Genomic DNA, 25,180 nt, shown 5'->3' on the forward strand with positions numbered 1-25,180 from the left:
CGGTCTGCAGAACTACAAGCCATCACTGGGTCTCACGATCACCCGACCTCCCCTGCTCTGCGCGGCAGTCGTGGGTAAGCGAAAGTCTGGCTTGCTTCTCTGGTAAGGCTAAATACTGAAATAAGAGACAATCTAAGCAAAGTGAAAATTCCTTTGGTCTGGAGACAGGCTGGGAGGCGGTGTGTAGCCACAAGAGCTGGAAGATGATCACGTTTGTAAAGTGTTGCAAAAGTCTGTCTATTACATGTCTGAAATCATTTGTGTAAAAAATTTTGTTTTAGACAGGAGTTTTTCTTCCCCTTTGGGAGTAAATTTCTGATGTTACAATGAGAGTTAATGGGAAAAGATGACTTGATTTTTACTGAAATTTGCTTTATAATTAATATTGCTGTAACAATTTCCACAAAGCTGAGGATGCCCACTGAAAGGAAACAGCTATGTTAATCCATGTTGGAAAGCATGATCTGACTCACTGGAAGTAGATCTGAGATGAAAGTTTTCCTTCGGACTTTTTTCTTACGAGGAATTTCTTCCATTTCGTCATCTTCGATCAAGCCGTCGCCATTAGCATTCTCCGGCGGGTCCTCCGCCTCCGCAGCCGCTTTTAACCTGTGCATTTCGGCCTCCTTCATGCGAATAACCACTTCACCAGCATCCACTTCCAAAACTTCAGATAAGGTCTTCAGTATGGCATTTATGATTTCTGCCTGACTCTTGGATGGAATAATGTCCTTCAGATTCCAAATTGTGCCTGGGGAAAAAAAATGAGCATAAGGACAAAGGCACTTCCTGTGAAATCTTTTATTAAATACAGTTTCCACAAGATTGGTTTTTTAAGCTCAGGTGTAATTTCAAAAAATCTCGATCCCACTGCCTTTCTGCCTTTGTTCGGTTTTTATTAAATGTCAAAAAAACTCGGCAGAGAGGCTGCTCCCTTTATTACAATCCTTTGCAATCATCTCCTTTCCCTGGCACGCAACACTACACAGCAACAGACCAAGACAGAAATGATCAAGTTTCTGTGAAAACGAATGAAGTCGCCTTGCATTCTCTCAACTTAACCTGAGCTGCTCTCTGAAGCAGCTTCTTATATTCCAAAAGTGGAACGAAATGTACTAAAATTCCCAGATGTCACGGACAAATCAGACAGACAGCAGGTAGGTTCCTGGTTTTTTGCTTATCAAAGTAGAACAGAAGTGTATCATGTAGAGTTAGGCTAACTTAAAAAAAAAAAAAAAAAAAGTGACTGTTAAAAATACTTCGTGGGTATATACCTGAAAGAATTAAAACCAGGAATTCAAACAGATATTTGTAGACCCATAGTCACAGAAGTATTATTCAAGAGCCAAAAGGTGGAAGCAAGCCAGGTGTCCACCCATGATGAATGGATAAACAAAATGTGGCATATACACAGTGGAATATTAGTTGACCTTAAAAATAAATACAAAGGAAATTCTGATATGTGCTATAACATAGATGAACTTTGAGGACATTATGTTAAGTGAAATAAGCCAATCATAAAAAAAAAATACTGTATGATCCCATGTGCATGAGGCACAGAGAGCAGACAGCAAGTGGATCGGTGCTGGCTGGGGGAGGGTGGCAGGAAGCAGGGAGTGTCCAGCACTGTGGTTTCATGAGATGAAGAGAGTTCTTGGAGACTGAATGCAGAACCATGTGAATGTACTTAACGGTACTGAACTGCACACTCAGAGGTGACTGCAATGGTAAATTTTAGGTTACATGCATTTTAACACTTTAAAAAAAAAAAAAAAACCACTCAAGATAAATTACCTCTGTAAGGACAATATATACAGAAGATCAAGAGGAAAATATGTACAGAAATTGTATAAATTACCAATGACTCAACAGGTCATCGGATTACTTTATTTTTGTGTTTAGAAATTCTGAGGAGGAAAGAGTTGGCGGTGAAGACCGTACAGAAAAGGGAGAGGTTGCATCCTGGATGCCTACCGTCAGTTTCCGGTCTCACGGGTCAATACGGGAACCCTGACAAAAGCACTTCTTCATCAGACAACAGTAGTTGGTTAACTTGCAAACACACCTCTTCTAGAAGGCTTCCCAACTCTGCACAACTGCTTGAATTAAGGGTCTCCACTTAAACATTAAAATTTTCCGAACAGACATAAGCACAGAAGGCCCTGATTGGTGAAATAATGGAATTTTGACCCCCTGTCTCCACTTATTACAGGTTTCCAAAAAGAGACACTAAATTTTACCTGCCACCAATGTCTTTAACAGAATATATTCCAAGGAACCGACAGGAGAAAGCAGTGCTGACTCCAGCACTTGCAGCGCGGGGCCGCTGAAAGATTTCAGCAGCTCAACGTTATCTTCAGTCACTGTCTGCAAACAATACGCTACCAAGACAAAAATGAGATATTCAGAAACCGTGAATTCTACTAGGATAATTTACACAAAAATAACTCATCAAAAAGCATTCACATCTTTACAATTCTTCGGACAGGTAGATTTTGTAGGATATGTACGTACACTTTACCTACAGATAATACATGCAAATGAGGGTTCCCAAACTATCAGTGGTATAAAAGATGTTTTCTTTTTTCTTAATTTCTAATTCTTTAAAGAACTAAACTTTTATAAAATACAATTTAAAAGGGTTTCCAATGGCATGACAATGTGGAGTCACCATAAACACCAATAAAGGCTTAGCCTCTATTACTTATCATGGATCAGAGGCAAACAGCCTGCAGACCAAACACCAGTCCATAGCTCGCTCTTGTCAGGCAGGTCTGCTGTGAAGGACAAGCCCTAGGTTTGGGTACATTCTGGCTTCCTTTAAATTCAGCATGACTGTAAAAGTTACGGTTATTTCTGCTGAAGCAATATTTCTTTAAGAAAAAAAGGATTTTACATAAAAATATGAGAGCAAATTAAAATATTAAGACATATGATCCACTTAACTCCTCTCCCGCATTAAAACAAGACAATTGATTACAGCTTGCACATTAAAAATAATTGAAAATATCAAAACATCTGGGATTGTATGAAAGCTTTTGACAGGAGACCTCTGAAGCATAAAATGGAAGCAGGCCCAAATGTGTTTTCAAGATACTGTATTCCACACAAATCCATTTCTTGCCAGGTCTAAAAATTTCCATGTAAATCATACTTGTCCAAATTAGTCAAAATACATGCTATTTCTGTGATCTAGTTTGGTTCTCAAAATATATCTGTACACAAATCCATATACGCATATATGTTCATATACATATATCCAAATGTAGTATGTTTCTCATTAAGAGACAGATTAAATTCACTTTGGCAAAAGGCCAAGGTAAGTTGTGACTGCTACCATAAAGATGATACAAGCTCAAAGAAAACTTTATTAATACATAGAATGGAATCTCAGAAGTTCACTTGACTGTATGTAAGCCTTGCTTGATTTTCAAAACAAAAGTAATCTGACATTCGTTTAAAACCTCATGAATCTTACTAAATGCAGAAAGGAAATTATTATACAATGCAAAATTACTTTATTTTGATCCATTTTTCCAAAGTTCATTAGAGAAAAATCTAAAAAAATAAATCTATAACAAGACTAAAGGCACAAAAATAGAAGGGAAGTTTTTCTTTTAAAAACTGTGAACTCACTCCTGAAATTCTCATTGTAAGAAAAACTGTCCTCAGGTCACCTACCATTTTCCTAGTTCGACTGTTTATAAAAATCCACATTTACTCACAAATCTCCCCTTTTTCAAAGATTCCATTTTGAGAAGCGGGTTTTTAAATTTTTCCCAGTAGAGTTTACTTCACTATTTTTTTCTTTTGTTCTCTTGAAAGTACGTGTTAGAGCCAGGAGAAGCACCGTAAGGGGGATACACTGTCCTTGACAGGAAAAAAATAAAAGGACGGCTGGATGCCTGCCATTACACCAGGCAGTAAAGACATGCTTCTCTGTCAATTACTTCTCCGCCCTACCCCAAAGTTCTGTGGGACCAGCCCCCCTCCAGTTTCTGTCTCCTGCTCCTGCTGAGGGAGGGCCCCCCAGTGGCTCTCTAACCCCAGGCACAGGAGGAGGGAGCCACGGGCAGCTAAGCTGCCAGACCTGCCCTGCCCCCCAGAAGGGAAGTGGGTCTATGTGAAATTTCAATCACATTTCTTCCTCTCTCAAAAAAAAAAGCCCAGGTTATCAGTTTTCTGTGGAAAGCAGGAGACAGTGGTACAAGACACTGAGATAAGTCTAGATTCCAATGAACTCTGGCTCAAAGGCCCGGTGGCTGTGCGTTAGTTTCTCCGTTGACAGGGATGAAAGCTCAGGAATTAAAGCCTTCTAAGATAAGTAACATGCTAGAAACCACACGGGCTCACGTAATCGCTCCCTCCCTTTCCCAGGAAAGAGAAGGAAAACTGTGTGTTAACGACAGATTTTAAAAGATTCAGAACCAACAGAACTCAGCTATACATTTATAGACAATGAGGAAAAAGAAATCACTCCTTTACAATAAACATGCTATGTCTGAATAAAGATTTTTGAATAAGATCACACATAATTAACAAATCATCACCTTTTCTTCACTTACCTACTGAAACAGCCAGGTCGACGTTGGTGGAAAATCTACTTAAATACTTTAATACGATCTCCAAACACCCTTCTTTATTGAATATAGATAGTGCTCTACTACTGCATTCACTAAATCGAAGGGGGGAAGAAAGGTTTTACTATTCACATTTTAACATTAAGAAATCAACCACAGAAATTCATGAAAAAATGAATCCGGCTTTATAAAAGAACCAGAGAGGTGGGGTCAAACACTCGCCACTTGCACACGTGAAGAAACCAGCGCCCGTTCATTTTCACTGCCCATGAACATGACTGGCTGTTTCTACGTCTACAGCACAGTGGGGCCTCTCAGCCTATCTCTGCCTGAGCCCATGTCCTTATGGGAGGCTCGAGCTGGAAGAGATCTTAGAAATCATTTACTTCATCTCCTCATTTTGGAGATGAGGAAACCCAGGCCCCCAAAAGCGGAATGATCAGTCCAAAGACCAGCCGTTTGGTTAGTGGTGGCCTCTTGGATCCAACCCACTGTTCCTCCGCTACCCACAGTAACGATACGTTAAAGTGAGGATTAAAAGCCTCTCTACTTATCACACAAAAAGCACAAATTTTAAAGAAAGCAAAATTAAATTTTATTCATTCCTTCTAGACTATTATAATTTCAACAAGTAGAACTGCAGTCTGCAACAAAGAAATTACTACATTTTTTAAATTATACCACCCTTTAATGAATTAATGTGATTGTTACCACTGTTGTTAACAAACACACGTACAAAAGACCGGGTAAACAAAGGTAATTATAATAATTATAATAATTTTCCAGAGAAAAGTGTTCCCCTACACATATCACATACATATATGACACACAAATAGCTAACAGAGCTGACTAAATTATTAAATTCAATCCTTCATCTAAAGATAAACTATTTCTAGCTAGCTAGCTACTGCAACATTGCTATGAGCCTATCCTCGAGAAGCCCAAAGTCAGGTGAAGTCAGGAAGGTAAGACATACATGTGTTAAGATAACTTAAAATATATACATTCGCAAATATAATTTAAAATCTGAACTGCAAAACAAACATGAAGAGCTATGACAACTGGAATGATACAGACAGGCTCATGGGCATTGAGGAAAGAGAGGTCACCATGAGGATCACTTTTTCCGGCTCTTTCCAAAGAAATGTTTAGAAAATTTCCAAGTTCAACAATTTACATAAGAAAAGTTATCTGGTGCACAGAAACGCAGCCCCCACCAGCCTGCTCAAACGTCATTTCCTCAAATCGGCTCTCTCTTATTTTTCTGGTGGAATGCATCCACGGGTTTAAAATGAAATCGTAGACAGGTCTGGAGTGTTCTACAGGCAGCTTTTCAGATCCAACTTAATCTTGCATTCTAAGAAATCCCTGTGCTTTCAGGTCAGAAGCTATAATTGCGGCTGATTAAAAAGTAAGGAACTGTGACAGAAAAGTAAGGATCTTGCTAGACAGAAATGTGGAACACACAACGGGTTAGAAAAAAACAAATTCAGGTTGTGTTTCTAGCTCTTTCTTAACAGCAAGTCCACTCCATCCCACCTCTGCTATGACCATGGGATGGAGTGTGGCCTCTTTTTGGGGCCAAAGGACCTCTTCTCAGGCATCTGGCCTATCAAATGGCAACGTCAGGGTGGAGGAGTAAAGGACCAGCCCGGGCTTGCAGCCCCTGTCCCATTCCAGACGCCAGCGCAAAGCAGCTACTGTGGCGGGCCTGGCTGGCTGTAGGACAACTTTAAGGTATACGGGGCCAGTGGCCACGACTCCTCTGATTTCTGTCGGCAGCAATGACCAGAGAGACGAGCTGAGAAGCACATGATGTAGCGATGCGGCAAATAATTTAGCAAAGGCTGAGCCAGGAAGGAGGGCTGCTCTTCGGTCACCTGACGTCACCTCCTACCCAGCACTCACACCACAATTCACAGGCCCCCCCGGGAGAACAGAAAGTCCTCTGCGGTTTCGCCAAGAGCGTGGCGGCCTGAGCATGGAAAGCGCCTTACCACACGTTCCAGAGCACGTTCACCGCTTCGTTGGCTATGTTCTCAATAGAACTTCTGCTCTGGTCTTTTTTCTCCGGTGGAGACATCTCATCTGAATCCAGTCCAGCACTACACTGTAACCGAATATCACGATTAGCACTGTGGTTAAGAGGAAGAACCAAACAAAAAGACGCATGATAGTGAAGAATCACAAAAAATAAACATCGGAAACCGTAGCGGTTAACAAGCCAATCGAATCCGTACAGTCCCTACAACGCTGCTCCCTTTCGGCAAGAAATACAGACGACAGAGGTTCCCAAATCACTATGCAAACTGGATATAAAGCATTTCGCCTTTTAAATGAAAATGTAAACCCAATACGAATTATTTTTTCTAATGTGACAGACAATAAATGAGGCAAAGAGGGGTAACGCATAATAAGAGCTCACTCACACCCATAAAGTACCTTCGATGCGCAAGGCACTATTCTAAGCGCTTTAGATATATTAAGTCATTTAATCCTTACCACAGACCTAAGAAATGTATGTACTGTTATCCCCAACCTCCCACTACAAACAGGAAACTGAGGTGCAGAGGGCCTGCTGGAGGTGCCGCTCAGCACGCGGTGAGGCTGGGCATTCTGGCTCCAAAGGTGGCGCCCGAGCCAGTCTGCAGTGCTGTCCCTCTAGGGCAGCCCGGCTCCTCCGAAGGGCGGGGCTTCTCATTACGGCACTACTGGCATTTTGGACCGGATGATTCTTTGTCGTGAGGGCTGTCCTGCACACTGTAGGATGTTCAGTAGCATCCTTGGCCTGTACCCGCTACATGCAAACACCACCACCTACGCCCAAGCCCTGACGATCAAAAATGGCTCCAGAGATTGCCAAATGTCCCCTGTGGGATAAATCACCTCTAGCAGAAACACTGCTTTAAAGCGAATGAGACTGATGAGGCCTCTTCTCAAAACTGGATATTCTCTACATGGCTGTAAGTGAAAATACCTACCAGTCTAGAACAGTGGTCTAGAGGCATGCCGGACAGAGCTCCGTAACCCTGAACTACCTCATGCAATACAGCTGGTTTATTAAGTTTGGGAGCTTTATGTCCTCTTCGAGGCAAATTCCTAATGTCTGTGTTTCAGCTTCCATCTGTAAAATGGTCCTATTAAAAATTTCTACAAATGCCAGAAAGGAGTGCTGTGTGGATTTAATCACACACAAAACACAACCGGTGCACGAATAAGCAATCTATAATTCTGATTATTTTTAGTGTATGACGTTGAAAGTCTAAAGGAGTCAGTCTATAGTTTTAGGAAGGTCTTTCCCAACTGACACATAAAACAGGCAGTGGGGACAAACTAGAGACTGGTATCAGCAAGGAGAGATCAGTGTTTCCAGAAAAATAAAATCCCCAAAGGATGATTTGAGGGAAGACAAAATATCACCAAAGTACTTAAAAAAAATAATAATCATCTAAGTTTGCATCCTAAAAGCTACATTTAAAAACTGTCATCGGAATACTTGAAAAATTGCATACCTCTTTTAGCAGTGCGACCAGAGGAGTCATGATATCCTTAGTCACCATGTCATCACAAACTTCAAAACCTCCACAAGCACTGAGATTTCTACACAAGAAATTGAAAATATGTTACTTTCAAATCACATGTCACAAAACACTACTACCCCCTCAAATTTATTTCTATTTCTAACCATACTCGAGGTCTCCCAAATGAAACTGATTATTACTTCGATAAGATGCTACAGATCCAACCCATCAATTTCCACCTGTTCGGCTCCCTTTTACATGATGTCAACAAATGACTTAGTCATGTAACAACTCAGTCTGACACAGCGCACAAGCGTGTGCCTATAGGGAAGGTAGAGGGGAGAAGACTGTTCCTATTTAATGTAAACAATTCACAGTCTACTCTCATGCGAAGGGATCTTTTCTTGGAATCAAGACTTCCAGACCAGCAAGGGTGAGGCTGCTGAGAATGATGCCCTTTGAAGCAACCCTGCCTTTCCAAGTCAATGAATGAATGAAAAATACAAACAAAACTCTTAAGAACTACAGATGTTAACTTCTCCACTTGCCCCTTCTGCAGTCCATTCTCCGCACAGCCTGGCCTTTTGAAAAGGTAAGTGAGATCCTGTCACTCTTGCTTAGAATAGGTCCTTTAGCCCTGCACCACTCAATCCTGTCCTCTCTGGCTTTACCTCTCATAATACCCCGCCCCCAGGCTAGTCGGCCACAGCCAAGCCCTCTGCTGTCTCGCTCCTTTGCTTCCCAGTCAGGAAATGCTTCCCCATTTTTCAGTGTCTGGCTCTCTCATTGGTCAGCTCTCTCAGTTCACAGATGTCATCCAGAGATCGTCCAATTTAAGTAACGTCTCACCTCCAACCCATCATCCTCTTGGTTTCCTCCACAGCACGTCCCACTATCTAAGATGTTTTGCTTGTTTACTCGTTTCCTGTCTGTTTCATCAACCTGGGATCTTGGCTGACACATTCAGTGGCCTGCCTCAAAGTCCCCTGCACAGAGATCTGGCACATATACTGGAGTTCCCTGAACCTCAGAACTCTACGGAGGGGTTCCTGGAGAGGGCACAATGCGCTAGGACTTGAACGAAGGATGCTGGGCAGGAGGTCAGGAGGCTGCTGCGGGGGCAGCAGCAAGATGGACGCATGGAATGTGTGAGCTCCGGGGGTTATAGAGGCGTCTGGAGCCTGAGTGCCTGAATTCAAATCCCACCTCTGCAAATGGGAGACCCTGGGCAGTTCTTGGCGCTCCCGCGCTGCCTAGAACGAATGCACTGAGGATGAAACCGGGCAAGCGACGGCGCGTGGCACACAGAAGGCGCCGGCTGGACGCAGTGCCATCCGGACCCCCCTCTTGCTCACCTGAGCGCTCCGGCCGCCGTCTCCCTCACCGCCAGGCTGGGGTCCAGCAGCAGCGGCCCGAGGCGGCGCACGGCGTCCCGGCGCGCCAGGTCCGGGAGCGCCGGCGGCTGCTGCACCAGCCGGGCCAGCCCCGCGCAGGCGCACTCGCGGACGTCGGCGCTCGGGTGCTGGAGCTGCGGGACAGGAGCGAGGGTTGCAGGGGCAGCAGGGCGCAGGCGCGCGGCGCGGCTCCACGGCTCCGCCGGAGGCCGGCTCCCCCCGCCCCGCTCCAGGGGCCGGCAGGCCCCGGCCTCACCTTTTCTAGCAGCTCCGCCGCCGGCCCGTCGACCTCCGCTCGCTCGGCCCCGTTCTCCGCCGCTGCCAACTCGGCCGGACGATCGCCGGTAGGGGAGAACTGAGGTCGCCTGAAGCGCCTCGTCCGGCTCTTTCCCATGGCAGCGTGCGCTGGGGGGAGGACCGAGAGAGAGAAAGGAGGACAGGGGCAGGGTGCTGGCTACCGAACTGGCAGCAGGGCCCTGCGGCCGCGGTGGGGCGTCCGAGGTGCTGCTCAGCGGAGCCCGCGGACGGTCTGAACCCACCTGGAGAAGCAGTGCGCAGGCGCGCGGCGTGTCCGCGGCGAAGAGGGAGCGGGGGCGGGGACGCGCAGGCGCAGAGGAGGAGTGGGCGGGGCCAGACCTGGCCAGGGGGCGGAGTCCCATGGATTTTCCAGGAAAGGGAGGCTGGGTTTGCGTGGTAATACCGACCCCGCCTCCCTCCAGCTCGCGATGTCGGTCAAGTTACTGAATCTCGCCTAACCTGTAATTTCCGTAACAATCAAACGAGATTAAGGATATCTACTTGCAGGGTTATTGTGAGATTTAAATAAAATTATGTAAAGCTCCTAACACCAAGCCCAACATAGTAGGTGCTCAAAAGACAGTAACCACTGTCGAGTTCCCGTGCCTAGCACAGCTCCTGTCGCAGACAAAGCCCAACTAATACTTTAGAATGAATGGACTCCCTTAAAAAGTTAATGTTCCTCCGTCAGTTCCCTTATTAGTGAAATGGAGACATGGATAAAATATTCCTAATGCAATGGTAAGGATTAAATGTTAATGTGTTTAAAATACTGAAAACACATAAGCACTATATAAATGTTTGCTTGAAACTTTTATTTAACAATTAACAAAAGAGTTCTTTCACAAGTACTTATTGAGCACCAGGTAATGCTGGGGTATTAGGATAAAACAGTAACCGAGACAGATTTGGTCCCTGTCCTTCTGGAGTTTAAAGTTTAGTGATGTGTTAAATATCTCGTAATTATGGGAACAGCTATTTAATTGCAGTTGTGATAAGTACTAAGAAAGGAAAAGTACAGGAGACTCTTATGTAGACTTTATAATTACATGTATTTATCGAGCACCCAATAAATTCATAGTTCTCAGTTCAACACTGTATGGAAAAAAGTTCCATCCTATGGCAACCCTGCCATCAAATAGCTGTCTAGTAAGGGACATGACAGTAATTACTATAGCATATTTTGAAAAAAGGTCACAGAGGTGTGGCTAAACTAGGTCAGACTTTACTAGGTCAAGCCTAGTAAAGACCAATTTTAGGTACAAGGAAAAGATGGAGTCCCAGATATACTGATAGGTTTTAATTCCTAGATCTGGCCACTGATCGCCTGCCACCTCCCTCGTCCAAGTTAGTCTTTTGTCTTGACTACATGGCCTTCTGGTCTTTTTCCACCCTGTCCATCCACAGAGGAGCTAGAGTGATTTATTTCAAAATGACTATCCCTCCCATTTTTGCGTTTCATTTACTCCCTTGCTTAAAACCTTTCAATGGCTTCCCTTCCCCTTAGGATAAAGATCACAACCTTGGCTGTAGGGTCTCCCCGCCCCCTCCAGCTGCACCTCATCCCACCTCCTGCTCATTAGCCACTCTCCAGAGGGCCAACTGTTTTCTCCCTCGGGATTTTAAATAATTCCCAGCCTCCTTCTCTGTCCTAGTGAATGCGAAATGTGACTTCTTCATAGTCGCTTACTCTGATTTCAAAGTCAGAGACAGGTCTGCCTTGAGGCAGCACATACCCTATTCTTTAGCTTCAAAGCACACCTCAAAATTAGTTCCAGTGTAAAGTTATTGGTATATAGTTATACACAACATTCATACACATACTCACCTCAAGTGGACACTAAACCCTGTGAGGACAAGACGCTGCCTGTTCTCACATTCACTGTATTCCCAACACTGGCCCAACATTGTGCAAGGTTCCAACAGTGAGATCCACTTTTTTTTTTTTTTGACTTTTAAGATCTGGTTTAACAGCTAGATTACTGAGCGTTGCCTCTCTAGCCAAGTGTGAGTGCTTTACGTGAATTAACATGTTTAATGCTCTATACTTGGAAGATTGACCTTATACCTAAATTCTAGGAGATATTATCTACCTAGATTAGCACTATGCCCATTTTATAAATCAGGAAACTAAGGCTGCATAATTTGCCTAAAGTTACAAAACTAGCAAGTAGCAGATTTGAGAATCAAACCCAGTCTGGTTTAAGAGCCTACATCCCTAACCATAACATTATAATACCTCAGGAATTAAGTTCAACACACAATCTGAGTCCAGAGACTTAGGTTCTGGTGCTGTTTCTGTTTTTCCTAAGTCCTGGGACCTAGAGTAAGTCATTTTGAAACTCTGAGACCATTCTCCCTACGTGTAAATTTAGAAGACTGGACTCAAAATCAGTAATTTCCTAATAGAGTGGAAGCGAGTATGAGAGGGTGAGGGTGGTGAAGGGAGCGACCATTTCCATCAGAGCAAAGACTGTTTTGGAAAATGAACTGCTCTGCTAGGACTGAAGGTATGAAAAAATCTTTAACAGAAGTTTCTTTCTTGGAGCCAATGGACTCCAAGTAGGCTGGCACTGGGAAACCCGTGAAATCCTCTCCAAATGCAAGCAGAGTAGCTGTAAGTACACAGGCGTTATTTTTCTAGGGGAGATGATGTACGGCTTCCATTCAATACTCAAAGGAGCCGATAACTCCAAAAAGGTCTAAGGACCTATAAAATTCGTTGTCAGCTTTATACTCTCGGAGGAAACTGGCAATGCAAGTTTGTAAAGCATGCTTTGAGAAAACCTGCATTTCTTAAGTAAGAGCAAAATGTCATTAGACAATGATGAATAAGACATATTAAAAGTAATCGTAGCCTAATAAACTGGGCTAAAGCTACTTGAAATGTGCTTTACTGGACACGAAGTTAAAATATCTCGTTCGGAACTAGCTCATTATCTGAAACACATGAAATGTGTTCAAATTTTTTCAGAGTTAGAGACTTAAACCAAGGAAAAAGCCCAATCACTAATTATATATAAAGTATTTATTTTTATGCACATATTTACCTACAAAATTTACAGAAAATAAAATGATGCAGAATATATAGAATGTCCCCTTAAGACTTCTTAGGAGCAGAGGGTTTTATTGCTACAGTTCAAAGAATAAAATTTTATACACGTGAGAGCCAAGATGAAGACATTTAAGTTAAATGGTAGCCTTGTTAAAAAGTTTTTGTCCTGTCATTGAATCTTCAGCTTTACATTAAACGAAATTTAAAGATCGCTCATGGAATAATTTAAATCTTTTCAAAATCTTCTAATAAACAGGTAAAAGGCACCTCCAGTTCTTTAAAATATTTACAATAATCCCAATAGTTTAATTTTAAGGGCTATTATAGTACATGTGGCTAATATGCATACACAGTATGTCAATAACACTCTCTAAACAGTGAGAATTGTAGACTAGTTTGTGGCACTGCTCCCGAGTTCTCTTGGTGATGGGTGGATGGTCAGTCACGCCTGTGCGATACTGGTGTACCAGCACGTCTACCACGGCATAAAATCCAATTATCTAAAACGACTATCAAATTCCCAGACAATACATAATTTACAACTAAACTTGTATATTCAGAAGCCTTTGGAGTGTTCTTAAAATTATTAAAAAAAATATAAAGCAAATTTAGCATGAAATGAAAACAATGAACAGGAAAATATCACGATAGTGGCTGAAGTTCACTATCTGGTTTAACAAAAATTGTTTCTCAAAACAGCTATAATTTCTGACAACATAATGGAGATGAGTTATCTCAGTCTAAGCTCGATCTGATGTTTTTCCTGCATTGTGATTGAGAGGACTGTGAGAGCGAAAGGCACAGCCACGCGCGACGGCAGGTTCTGGAGCTGTGGGGATGACGAGCAGAGGTTCCTGACGCACTGGAGCAGGAGATCACCGTCCACAGGACGCTTCCTCTTTAACACTGGCATTGATTTGCTATTTACAGTAGTTTGCAAAAATACATTATAAAAACTGGATGAGGTTCTGTTTCTAAGTTTAACTTAGTAATGTACATACTTCATCTGCAAAAATCTTTGCAGGAGCCGAAGTACTAAAGTGACAATAATACTGAAAGACAGATAATCAAAGGTACCAAAGCACTGATGACGTGAGTCGTCCCCCTCAAGATTCCGGGTAAATATTGCACACTTCTCGTCAGTTGCTGCTGCTGCGAGGCCGTCACGTATCCAGCCGGAAGAGGGATCCTGTATGGCTTTCTGCTGTACCAGTTGTTTGAAAAAGGCTGTTTTAGGTCCCGTAACAATGAGTGCAGATTGTCACTGAACATGAGGCCTAGGTTTCAAAATTAGTTTTCCTGTCTGTAAAAATAAAAAAAAAAAGTTTTTCAATACTTAGTTCTATTAAAAACACCACCGCTCAACAATAACCCTTAAAGGGCACGTGAGGGGATGAAAACACCTACTTTAGTCGTGATTAAGAATTAATGGTTGTTTTCAAAGTTTTCTTTGTGTGGAGCTTTCCTCCAAAATCTTTATTACTTTAAAACACACAAATACAATCTTTATTTGATGAATTCCATGTCCACTGGCTACCTAAAAATCAGCCAATCCATCCACTGGATAAAATAAAATCCCAACCTGTACACACTAATTTATGAAGCATATAAAACATGAATAAAACTATGTACCTGGCAAAGACGTTTCCCCTTTTCCAACATTAATTTTAATCTCTTCAAATTAAAACATAAGCCAATGGCTGGAATGACAGACACTCGTACACAGCTGCCACAGGGCTGACTGTCCTATTTATGCAAAAAAAGTACATGCCACATAACCCAAATGATTCCACTTCTAGGAATTTATCTGAAGAAAACTAAAGGCCAGTGTGAAGATGTACACGTAAGTGTTATGCATCTGTTCAGCATTTACTGAGTGCCTCCCGTCTGCCAGGCCGTGTGTGAAATGCTAGGGATCCAGTAGCGAACTCAACGAAGCCCCTGTCCTTGTGGGGTTAAGTTCTACACCAACTTAAGATGTAAGTTGTAACATACAACTTACATGACATGCAAAGTGTGGAAACGAAACGGGGATCAAACTGATACAGCCATTAAAAGGGGACAAGGTGCAAAAAAAAATGGAAAACCTTAATTGAGATAATACAGGTAAAAAGGTGAGTCCAGGATCTCACACATGCTTAATATCTAACATATAGTGGCTCTTAAATCCTAACGTGTCAAAGGTTTGAAAAACCTGTAACACATTTTTTATAAAAAGTAAATGAGGATATATAACAAAATATAAAACATGGTGATTATCTTTGGTTGGTTAAGATTCTGGGTGGTTTTAATTAACACATTTTATTATTATCCTCAGGTCAAAAGTGTTGTCAGGATTCTAGTTACCTCTCGATTCTCGCTTTCACTTAACTTTTTGGTAATTTGATTTTTGGTAATTCCTCAATATCTTGGTGGAACTTTGATACTCATTTCCCACTGTTTGAGGTATAATTTATATACAGTAAAATGCTCAATCTTTGTGTAGTTTCATGTGTTCTGACAAATGTATATACCCACGTAGCCACTGCCCAGACAAGCTAGAGACCATCACCATGCCCCAGAAAGCTCCTCCACGCCCCTTTCCGATCAGCAGTATCCCCACTCCCTACTGGAACGTAACCCCTCACCACAGATTAATTTTGCCTGTCTCTGATCTTTAAATAAATGGAATAATACAGTGTGTGTTCTTTCACATCTACTTATTTCACTCAATGAGTTTGAGATTCATGTTACGTTTTAGTAGTTTGTACCTTCTTGTGTAAAATATTCAATATTCCACTGTATGAATATACCACTATTTCTTTATCCATGGTTTGAGTCTATTTTACCTCTATTTTAAATTACATGAATCAGATATTAATGCAATTTCGCTATAAAAAATTCAAACATAGGTAAGCTAAAGTCATCCTTTCCATCTTCCTGAAATTCTAGCCCTCTTAGAAAAAAAAAGTTTTAGCATGAATTCTCCCAGATTGTTTTCTATGGATTATATTCACATATATCAATAAAAATTTGGTGTTTCTAACATGCTGAAATATTTGAGAGTAAAACGTATCACTTAGGGTGTGTTCCAAAATCGTCTGATGAGGCAGGTGGCCAGGGGTACAGAGGAAATAACAGCCATGGCTTTATTATTAACAACACTGGTCAATGGGTACATGGGAGTTCACAAGTCTTCTCTTTGTGTCTGGACATTTTCATAATTAAAAAAAAAAAAATTTAATGGTACCAAACTGAACATATTGTTTGGCAACTTTTTGCACCCAACCTTCCGTCATGCCCCTATTTATGGATTCGCTTCCGGTTTCCTATGACATGGCTACAGCACGGCCTATTTTACCACTCCCCTGCTGGGAAATACAAAAATCGTTTCCATTGTTCACTACTGCAAAGGATGTTACAGCAACTTCGCGCTTGCCTTCTATGTGCATGTGTGATGGGCCCCCCAGGGTAGATGGGGAGAAAACCAGAATGGTTAACTCTAAAAGGTGTACATGTTTTACGTTTTAGAAGAATGATAAAAAGCACCCTCCGAAATGGCTGTACCAAAGTATGTTCTCAACAAGCAGGGGGTGGGCGCACCCATTTCACCAGGTGTTGGAATTATCAAAACGGTTCACTGTTTCCAATCTGACAGGTAACACAAATGGAAACTCAAGTTTTACTTTGCATTTCCCTGATTATAAATGAGGCTGTCCAGTCCTTACATGTTTATTGGCCATTTGTATTTCCACTTCTGTGATAATGACTTACCTTGTTCTGTTTTTAAAGTGTACTATTTGTCTTTTTCTTATCAATTTTTAATAGGTCTTTAAATATTCTGGATACTATTCTTTACAGATACCTATCACATACTTTCTTTTAATCACTGCTTAATATCTTGCCTTCTGCTATACAAAATTTTCAAAGGCTAGTGCATTTAAATGTATCCAACCTCTTCCATTATGGCATTTCTGTTGTGTCCAAAGAAGGTATTTTTGTATAAATATATTCTTTTGCATTTTCTCCTAAAGCTTTTATGGTGGGATGTGTATGTCGTTTTAAATGTATTTAAGACTTTACTTGGAATTAGTTTTAATTGATGTGAGGCAGAGATCTAAATTCATTTTTCCTAAATGAAGAACCAAGCGTCTTAACATTAGTAAATAGCCTGTTTCTTCCCTTTTGACTTGAAATACAATCCTTATCCTCTACTAATTTTTAAAAAATCAAAATGTCTAGTCTTTACTTTCTTCCACTGATCCAATTATCTTCCTGCCTTAATGCTTTTTTTGCTCTCTATTCTAATTTTCTATACTTGGTAGGTATCAGTTGTTTCAAGGCTTTTTAATTGAAGGTAAAAACACTTTTATAAATAAGCAACTCAAAACTGTCAGACTCTTATGATACATCAATACAAGATCAACTTTTAAAAACACAATAGGCTCCTATGTCCATAGTCTGTCAATGAATCTATGACTCTATTTAAGATCCTACACACAGTATACCATTAGAAAAATAACAGCTGACAAAACCAACATCCAATGAGTCATTTTTGGCCAATAATTAACACTGTATTTCATTGATTCTAAGATGGCTTCAATTATAAGATATGTCATGATTTTGTCATTTAAAAAAGTTAAACTGTCAACTCTTACCAATTTACTTATAAGACACCATCGATTTAGATGCGTCTCGATTTTGGAGATGTTAAAATGTAAAAAAAAATAGTCTTAGAATCAATGCTATAAGGAAAATTCCCACTATTAATTACATAGTGAGTATTTATCGTTAATAAAATGCCTGTTCTACTTAAGCCAAAACATTTCAGTCCTTTCACAGAGTTATAATTTTCTAATGAAAAAAATACTTACATCATCACAAGACATATTGTACTCTGCTAATACAGTTCGACATCGAGCGGCTATTCTGAATCAATGTGGTCAAAGGAAAATTTCTCATTTCAAGAGTCAGCTGTTAACAGCACCTAGATCATCGAGAAGGTGCTTTAACTCAGTTCAGAGACTAAAAGTCCATTCACGGTAAAGGATACATTGACGGTGCCACTACTCTCTTGTGTATTCCAGCGAAGAACAAGCCTATCAGAGTGATACAGCTAATGGTGAAAAACGGATGATTCCATAATGATGTGAAGAAGGACACCTGGAAGAGAGTTTGAAGGATAAAAGTGTTAGAATCCTGATTCCTACCGCCCCAATCATATATAAGATATAGAACATTTTAATCCCCTAATGTATGAGCATGTGAAGATTTCCAGAAACCCTAGTTCTCCACATTGCTATGCTATCATGATAAATACATGTAATACGGGTTTTATATCTTCAAATGCAGTAACACAATATTGCGATACTCCCTCCTTTCGTTCCAAATACTTGAACCATTACAAATTCATTCCTATAATCGAAAACCACCCTACCAAAAATATTTACTGAACCTTCCTAGTGAGAAGCAATTTTAAAAGCACAAGACGAGATGTTCCGCCAGAGCAGGGCCACCGGCTCGCGCCCTGCTGCTCACTCCCAACATCTGAAACAGCCCTTGGCAAATGCAGGTGCTCAATAAACATTGCTGAGTGCAGGTGAGGCCGCTGAGCTCAACGAAAACGCAAGTCAAATGTTACCTAGTTACCTTCCCTGTTAAAAAGCTTCCTTAAGAGAGCTGGGCGAGCTCTGCCATGCACAACCCAACCCCGGTCGAACCATTTCATGCCACACTTGCACATGTGCTACCATACTCCTTCTCTCCTCTCCACCTGGCTAACTCCTACACATCCTTGTAAGACTCAACTCCAGCATCGACATTTCTCTCTGCAGAAACAAACATGAGTTTGGTTTTGAAGCTGAGATTCAGATGGCCACATGACATTCGAGCGGGGAAAAACAATTAGTAGCTATCCATAGAGAACTAGAGCTCAAGAGGAAAAAAAGGCTAATTTCAGATGTGGGCACAATCAGGTGACAGCAGAAAACATGACAATACACAATACTAAGACTATTTAATTTAGATGGAGGAGGGTCCAAGATCCAGGACTGGAACAAGAGGAGTCAGACTACTGGGAAACAGTAAAGTAGACTGAAGAAAAAGAGAAAACAAGTATTCAGAGAATCTGAAAAAAGAAACTGAATGAACTAGCAAGTAAGTGGGAGCAGCGGAATCAGGCTGAGGGCTTCTGTACTCTACTGTCGGTACCAAGAGATGCCCCCAGGTTTCAAGACAGAGAACTAAACGTAGGAAAGGACCTGGCAGACGGCCTAGCCTGGTATCGGTTAAATAATCTGTCAAATGCAGAAATGAGAGGCTAAAAACATCAGGAGGGAAGCAGCTCCCAGAAGGATGAGATCCTGAAGACAGATTAATATTCCAGAGGAATGTCTTCTTACAACCTGTGAGGGCAGCTGAACTCCCAGGGGCCAGCTAAGTTCCATGCGCCCTGCAGTGTTATCACATTCAGGGTTCTACGCTTTAACTTTAATTCATCAGCCAGTACCAGTCTTCTTTCCTCTGTGGCAACAATCAACTGCATCCAACAATCAACTGCATCCCCTTGGCTCAGGCGTTCACGTACTTTCCAGGATGCCATATTCCTGCTCTCCCGGGGTTCTTCCAGCTAGCCACTGGCTTCTGAGTTTGCAACTCCTGCTACAGACACAATTGCTATTTAAAACTCCTGTCAGGTTTGAGGTTATTAAATACTAAAATATAAAGAGCCAACCCTTAGGCTAATCGTTATATTCTCACCTAATTTAGAAAATCATATTAACTACAGACTTTTGGGCCTACTTCAAATTACATTTAATTCTGTGATTTATTAAGATCTCAACTAGCTGAAATCAGCTTATATTTTTCCCAATTAGAAGTCAGATTCATTTCCCAAGACAGACCTTTTTCAATCTTCTCGCCAGCTACCTTCACTCTGCCCCTGAAGATGAATGCCAAGCGCAGCCTTAAGATCAGATTTTATAAATGAACACACAAGAGAGTTTCCTACCTGCCACAAAACCCCTCTATTAACATAAAATCCCATCACCACCCTCCTCTGCCTTCTACCCTTGTACACCTCCCTGCCAGTGGATAAAGTCAGGGAGGCTACATGCTAAATAAACCCTTGGCTGACTTGCCGTGCGGTCTGCTGACAAAAACCTTACTATTAGGTGTTTCTCCTGTATAACCTAAAAAGTTATAAATAGAGCTAATGGAAGTAGTCTACCTAGTTACAGTTCAAAACGGAGAAGTGAGGTTAAGATCTGTAAAAACTACATCACCGTTACCTAAATAAAGGGGCCTTGGGGGCGGGGAGGGGGCAGGACGTCACTGATAAATTGGAGACTACTGCTCCTCTAATAAAAAAGCCAGAGTTTGAAATTAAGACACAAGTTAGTAGAAAGAGGGAGAAATTTGAGGAACATGCTATCGGCTTTCGTCAAAGGATGCTTCGAGAACCAAGATTATGAAACCTGTTATTGCACTTGCCGTAGGGGTACCCTTGGCCAGTGCCCGATGGGAGCTCTCTCAGTGTTTCCTATATTAAACTTCAGGCTGGGTATTTTTTTGAGAGAGAAATGCTGAGGGAAAAAAAAGTTCTGCTAGCTCAAAGAACTTACACACATGTTCTACTTAAACAATGAAAACCACGGAGCCGGCTGTGACTTTATCGGTTAGGGAACTCAGAGACCAACCTAGAATTCAACTTTGGCGCATGTGCTGGCCCACACGGCCTAGAGTGTCAGTGACCTGATCTCCTTCCTGGTTTTGACCTCCTAGTATCATCAGATTTTGCCAGTCTTGACTTTTAATTACATTTATATTTTGCTACTTTATTATATGCTTCCTACAAAGTGGTCTCAAATGTTTTATGGGATGAGGGAGGATATCAACAAAGATAACTCACAGGAGAAAATGTTGTTTCACAATTTTTAAAAGCTGGCACCGAGGACACGAAATGAACAAAGCAAAACAAAGACAACGTTCACACTGAAATATGTAAAAATATGTTCAAATGAGATACGTAAGCTGCACACAAGTTCAGAAAGAAATGAGAATGTAAGTGAAGTAATATTTCTGGGGCTTTTTTTTTCCTGTCAAGAGACGTCATCCAAAATGGCCAGCCAAAGGTCTTCTTAAGCAAATTAATATTAAGCATATTTTTAATATGATGATTAATATCAGTGTTAGTAGAAATAGGTAGCATGTGGATAACACTTTACACTTAACAAGACACTGCTATAGCCAGCATGTCATTTAATCTACTAAGGTTTTAAATGAAAAGTTCTACCTTTTGTGTCTCAGGATCTATCAACCAGTTCCAGGCACCCGTAGCTGTACAGACAGATACCACTATAAGCAGCACTGATGAGAGATAAACACGAAATTAGTAAGGAAATAAGCTCTTAATGTTTGATACTACCATCATCAGTTCCTAATAAATGATGGCCAAAAGACACAGCGCTTGATTAAACGGAAAATGCACTTGACCCAGGAATTGGGAGACTTGCCATGTAACCTTGAGGGATTCTCTAAAACACTGTGAACCTTAGTAATTGAGGATGATACTGTCTCCCAATTTCTTGTCAGAACTTAAGAAGATTAATGAAATTAAAAACGACAAGAACCAAGATGGTAAAACTATAATGTAAAATTCTACGTTATTTAACTTTTAATGTGCTTTGTGCTAATATTGCAGATGCTGTAAATTTAAAAAAAAAAAAGTCTCATTTTCTAATGTAAACAAACCAAACAAAGACTCCTTTATAAATGCACTAAGAATTCTGACTAAAGGATTTTGCCTTGCAGACAACTGCCTGCTGTTCAATTAAATAAAGGCCAGTGTTAGGCCGAAGTGTGGATGGAGGCACCAATCAGTATCAGATTTTAAGGGACTTGAAGGAAGGCCAGGGTAGAAATCACTTATAGTTAGAACCTATAAAACGTTTTTTTCTTCTCATTAATATAAAATTATTTTTAAGATCCTAAACAGGTAAGTAACATTTAATAATAAGTGGCATTAAAAAAAATAGTAAAAAGGGATCAAGACCCAGTTAATATTCTGATCGAGACAGTCATTGCCTTTCGCTGGGCACATACGTTTTTTCAGTGCAGAGATCAAGCTTCAAATAGCAATACGGATATAGCAAAACCTTAATTATCTAGAATTCCCGGCGATGCACTGTTAGAAGAGGCAAATGACAGGGAAAAATCTCATTTTAGGTATTTAATAACAGAATCAAAATTTCAAAATTATGTTCTCAGCTCAGAACAGATTAAACTCAATTTCCTATCATTCTATATTTCCAATAAGAAATATAGTAGTTTGTTTGTTTTTTAATGAAGCAAATTCAAACCCAATGAAAGGGACTTCACACACCTACTTTTACATGTACATTAACCATGTTATTAATATGCAAGACTGAGACCGTGAGCCAGAAAATGTATGTTCAGTATGCTACGTTTTATGAGATAAAACAGCAACACATACATTTGAAAAGATTCTCAAGCAGCAGTGAAACAAGTAATTCCTATGTAAACCAGAGAACACGAGAAAATTCATTACTTGTGAATTCTGACCAATCAGAATTCTCACAGCATATGAATTAACACTTTGTAAATAGATCTAATAGCAAAATTACACGAGAAATTGTAACATAGAAAAGGTCCCCCCAACTTCACAACTTCTCTTTGGGTCCCACAAACCGAGTTACACTCTGAAATAAAGTCCTTGACGTGTGCTGTTGTATTTCTTTCTTGGTAGGAATTAAGCTTCAACATCGAACATCCAAGAAATTAAGACTGGTCCCAAAATAAGTTAGCATTTTTTTTTTTTTTTTTGCTGATGTCATCACTTGTGTATTTGTCTGCATTTCCTATGTATTTCCACTGGGCACTATCACGATTCTTTCAAATCATATTTTGCAGTACTCATGATATTTATGAATAGACAATAATAAAGTGAATTTTTTCCAGGTTAGGCTCCAAAGCAGCACAATTTTGCTGTTAAAATCAATTAAGGGTAATTTTATAAACTTTGCGAGTGTACGTTAAATATGATTGTCCCTAACAAAACTCTATTTCAACAGCTTGTATGTAAATTGTAAAACCGCTATACAGGTTATTGAAATTTTTAGTATGGTGCTGCTTATTGAATTTGTAATATTTGTTTTATGAAGCATATTTTAATAGAAAAATAAAAATTCAACCACAAACACTGTACTTTTAGGATGGTCACTTCCTTTTCTTAAAAATTTCTTTATAATGCATTGTTTACAAGGTTAAATAAACTTAAAAACTGTCAAAACAAAAGGAAATCCTATGGTTTAGTAAAGCAAGCATTTGTTAAATCAAGTTTTACATAAAAGCAAATCATTGCTAGGCAGGAATTTAAAAAAAAGTCTCAACTGTCAGTTTATTTTCCCTTAAAAAAACATTCAGGCACTTACTTCTCCAACGTCCAGTGGCAGGTTGCAAACAATGAATATATTCAGTAAGTCTCCTCTCGAAAGCCTTGAGATCTAGGCAAAAAGATTTCAGTCTTCTAATTAGCTACTCTCACTAGTTTGAGTCTATTAAGATGAAATTTTAGATACTCTAACTGCTTCAGGTCTTAACACACCAACTTACATGTATCACTGCACTGTTACTTCGTTTACTATGACAGCTTTAAGCACTTGACAAAAACATTAGGTTTCTTTAATTCCAATTTCACATATAAGGAAACTGGCTGGTTCACTTTTAGAAGCTTCGTAAAATGGTATGAGGAAAATCAGCAGCAGCCTCAAGCCGGAGCCAAAAGCTAGAAATTTGGGGGTTGCAAATAGAAGGATCAAAATCAGGTCGAGGTTTAATTCTGTTGGAACCAAGAACTTCCTACTAAACAGAACGTATTACCTCCCTCACCCCACGAAGTTTTCGAGGTCTACTTGAATGCAATTACTCGATTCCGATTTCTAGCCCTTCTATTTAATTAACGGTTATGCTTTCTGTCTGGTCTTACTGGACTTCGGACCCGCTAATGCGTGGGTGCGAAAAGACAGACAGTCCCCTTTCCACCCTCCCGATGGGTTACGGGTGATCTTGACGCTATCAAAGCCCGACACCTTGTAACAGCCAGGGGCGTCCGAGGTGTTCCCTCTGAACGAGCAAGGTGGGCTAGTATTCCCCTAGACGCGTTTTTTAAACGTTAAAAGGGAGATCCAGAGGCACTCTTACCCCGGCAGTTGCCAGAAACCAGCGCAGGGATTAGGAAAACAACTCGCAGGGTTATCGGAATAAAGGAATTAGGGATACAACTCACGGGGCTATCACAATAAAACGAAGATAAAGTGAATTAGCACGCTACAATGCAAGAAGTGCAAATGTTTACTGATGAATAAAAAATGGCCCGGAAGGCGAGATCTATGGTTTAAGCTGGGAAGACTAAAGGGAGCTGATGCAACGCCCCCCAGCGTCCGCAGAGGCCACGCGCGCCAGAACCAGCGTCCGGCCGGGTCCGGTCGCCCCTCGGCCGCTGGGCCGGGCGGCTGGGCCGCTGGGCCCCCGCGCTCCCGAGCTCCCGAGCTCCTGACCGCGTCAGTCCATCCTTCGCGGTCCTCTCTCCCCGGGGCGGGGTCTCCGCGACTCCTGTTCCCCCGGCTTCCGGAATGAGCTCAGGGCGCGCCCCGGCGGCCCAGGAAGCCCGCCGTACCTTCTGCCTGCTCCAGCGAGTTCATGTCGGGCGGCAGCTCCGGTCACGGCCGCGGTCCCGTCCACATCGCAGCTCCGCGGCCCCCGCCCGGCCCGCAACGCCAACTCCCACCTCTAACCGCTCCTCTCGGCCCCTCCTCGTCGCACCGCCCCTTGCCTAGACCCGCTACGCTCATTGGGCATCTCTGCCGGACCCCACAACTAAGACGATTTTCTATTGGCCAACTTCTGCACCGGCCTCGGGGGCCCAGCGTTGGACGGTCAGCCGGAGGGGCCAAGAGCTGCCGGCGGCCGGGCTCGCGAAACGCTGGCGCCGCCTCCTGTCCCGGGGAGGAACTGCAGCCTGTCCGAGCCCGTTTGTCCGTTCGTCTGTTTCCAGTTTCGGCTTCGTTTTTTGCCTTCCTCAAATACTTATTGAGCGCCCACTACCTTCCGTGCAGTGTTCTGATCGCTGACAAGGGATACAGAAAACAACGAGTTGGCCCTCCCTCTAGGACTCAAGAGGAAATATGCACGGAACTAACTAGAACCGAAAATAATGAAATTTCTTACAGTTCCTCTTTCCTAGATACCCAACCCCTCAAGCATTTCTCCCTAGATTACTTTTTTTCTCACGTCAACTTTCATAAATCATAAAGGAGGCCAATAAAGTACCCCAAA

The 25,180-nt window shown here is 41.5% G+C and overlaps 2 protein-coding genes across 4 annotated transcripts in view; both read right to left on the reverse strand.

The window, feature by feature from the left end:
• The window catches only part of HEATR3 (HEAT repeat containing 3), a 30,159-nt gene extending 20,077 nt beyond the window's left edge, over nucleotides 1-10,082 (reverse strand). Inside the window, exons 1-7 of the mRNA XM_023530671.1 lie at nucleotides 9,752-10,082; nucleotides 9,457-9,629; nucleotides 8,093-8,180; nucleotides 6,578-6,690; nucleotides 4,566-4,675; nucleotides 2,241-2,381; nucleotides 474-751 (exon numbers count right to left, since the gene is read on the reverse strand). Coding sequence (XP_023386439.1) covers nucleotides 474-751; nucleotides 2,241-2,381; nucleotides 4,566-4,675; nucleotides 6,578-6,690; nucleotides 8,093-8,180; nucleotides 9,457-9,629; nucleotides 9,752-9,889 — 1,041 coding nt within the window. The 5' untranslated portion in view covers nucleotides 9,890-10,082. The remainder of the gene's footprint in view (nucleotides 1-473; nucleotides 752-2,240; nucleotides 2,382-4,565; nucleotides 4,676-6,577; nucleotides 6,691-8,092; nucleotides 8,181-9,456; nucleotides 9,630-9,751) is intronic.
• A 2,719-nt stretch (nucleotides 10,083-12,801) lies between these two features.
• Nucleotides 12,802-25,180, reverse strand: part of CNEP1R1 (CTD nuclear envelope phosphatase 1 regulatory subunit 1) — a 12,619-nt gene continuing 240 nt past the window's right edge. Inside the window, exons 1-7 of one of the 3 annotated variants that reach the window (XR_895891.2) lie at nucleotides 24,522-24,655; nucleotides 23,459-23,630; nucleotides 23,278-23,349; nucleotides 21,120-21,193; nucleotides 17,880-17,989; nucleotides 17,701-17,755; nucleotides 12,802-14,150 (exon numbers count right to left, since the gene is read on the reverse strand). Coding sequence is in view for 2 of the 3 variants with exons in the window: in XM_011360161.2 (XP_011358463.1) it covers nucleotides 14,109-14,150; nucleotides 17,701-17,755; nucleotides 17,880-17,989; nucleotides 21,120-21,193; nucleotides 23,278-23,349; nucleotides 24,522-24,546 (378 nt within the window). In the remaining variant the exon portion in view is untranslated. Of the gene's footprint in view, nucleotides 14,151-17,700; nucleotides 17,756-17,879; nucleotides 17,990-21,119; nucleotides 21,194-23,277; nucleotides 23,350-23,458; nucleotides 23,631-24,521; nucleotides 24,680-25,180 lie in introns of those variants that run through there. The other 2 variants (XM_011360161.2, XM_011360163.2) reach the window with 2 other exon arrangements.

The sequence above is a fragment of the Pteropus vampyrus genome, unplaced genomic scaffold, assembly GCF_000151845.1.
Source record: "Pteropus vampyrus isolate Shadow unplaced genomic scaffold, Pvam_2.0 Scaffold51, whole genome shotgun sequence".
NCBI classification, from domain to species: domain Eukaryota; kingdom Metazoa; phylum Chordata; class Mammalia; order Chiroptera; family Pteropodidae; genus Pteropus; species Pteropus vampyrus.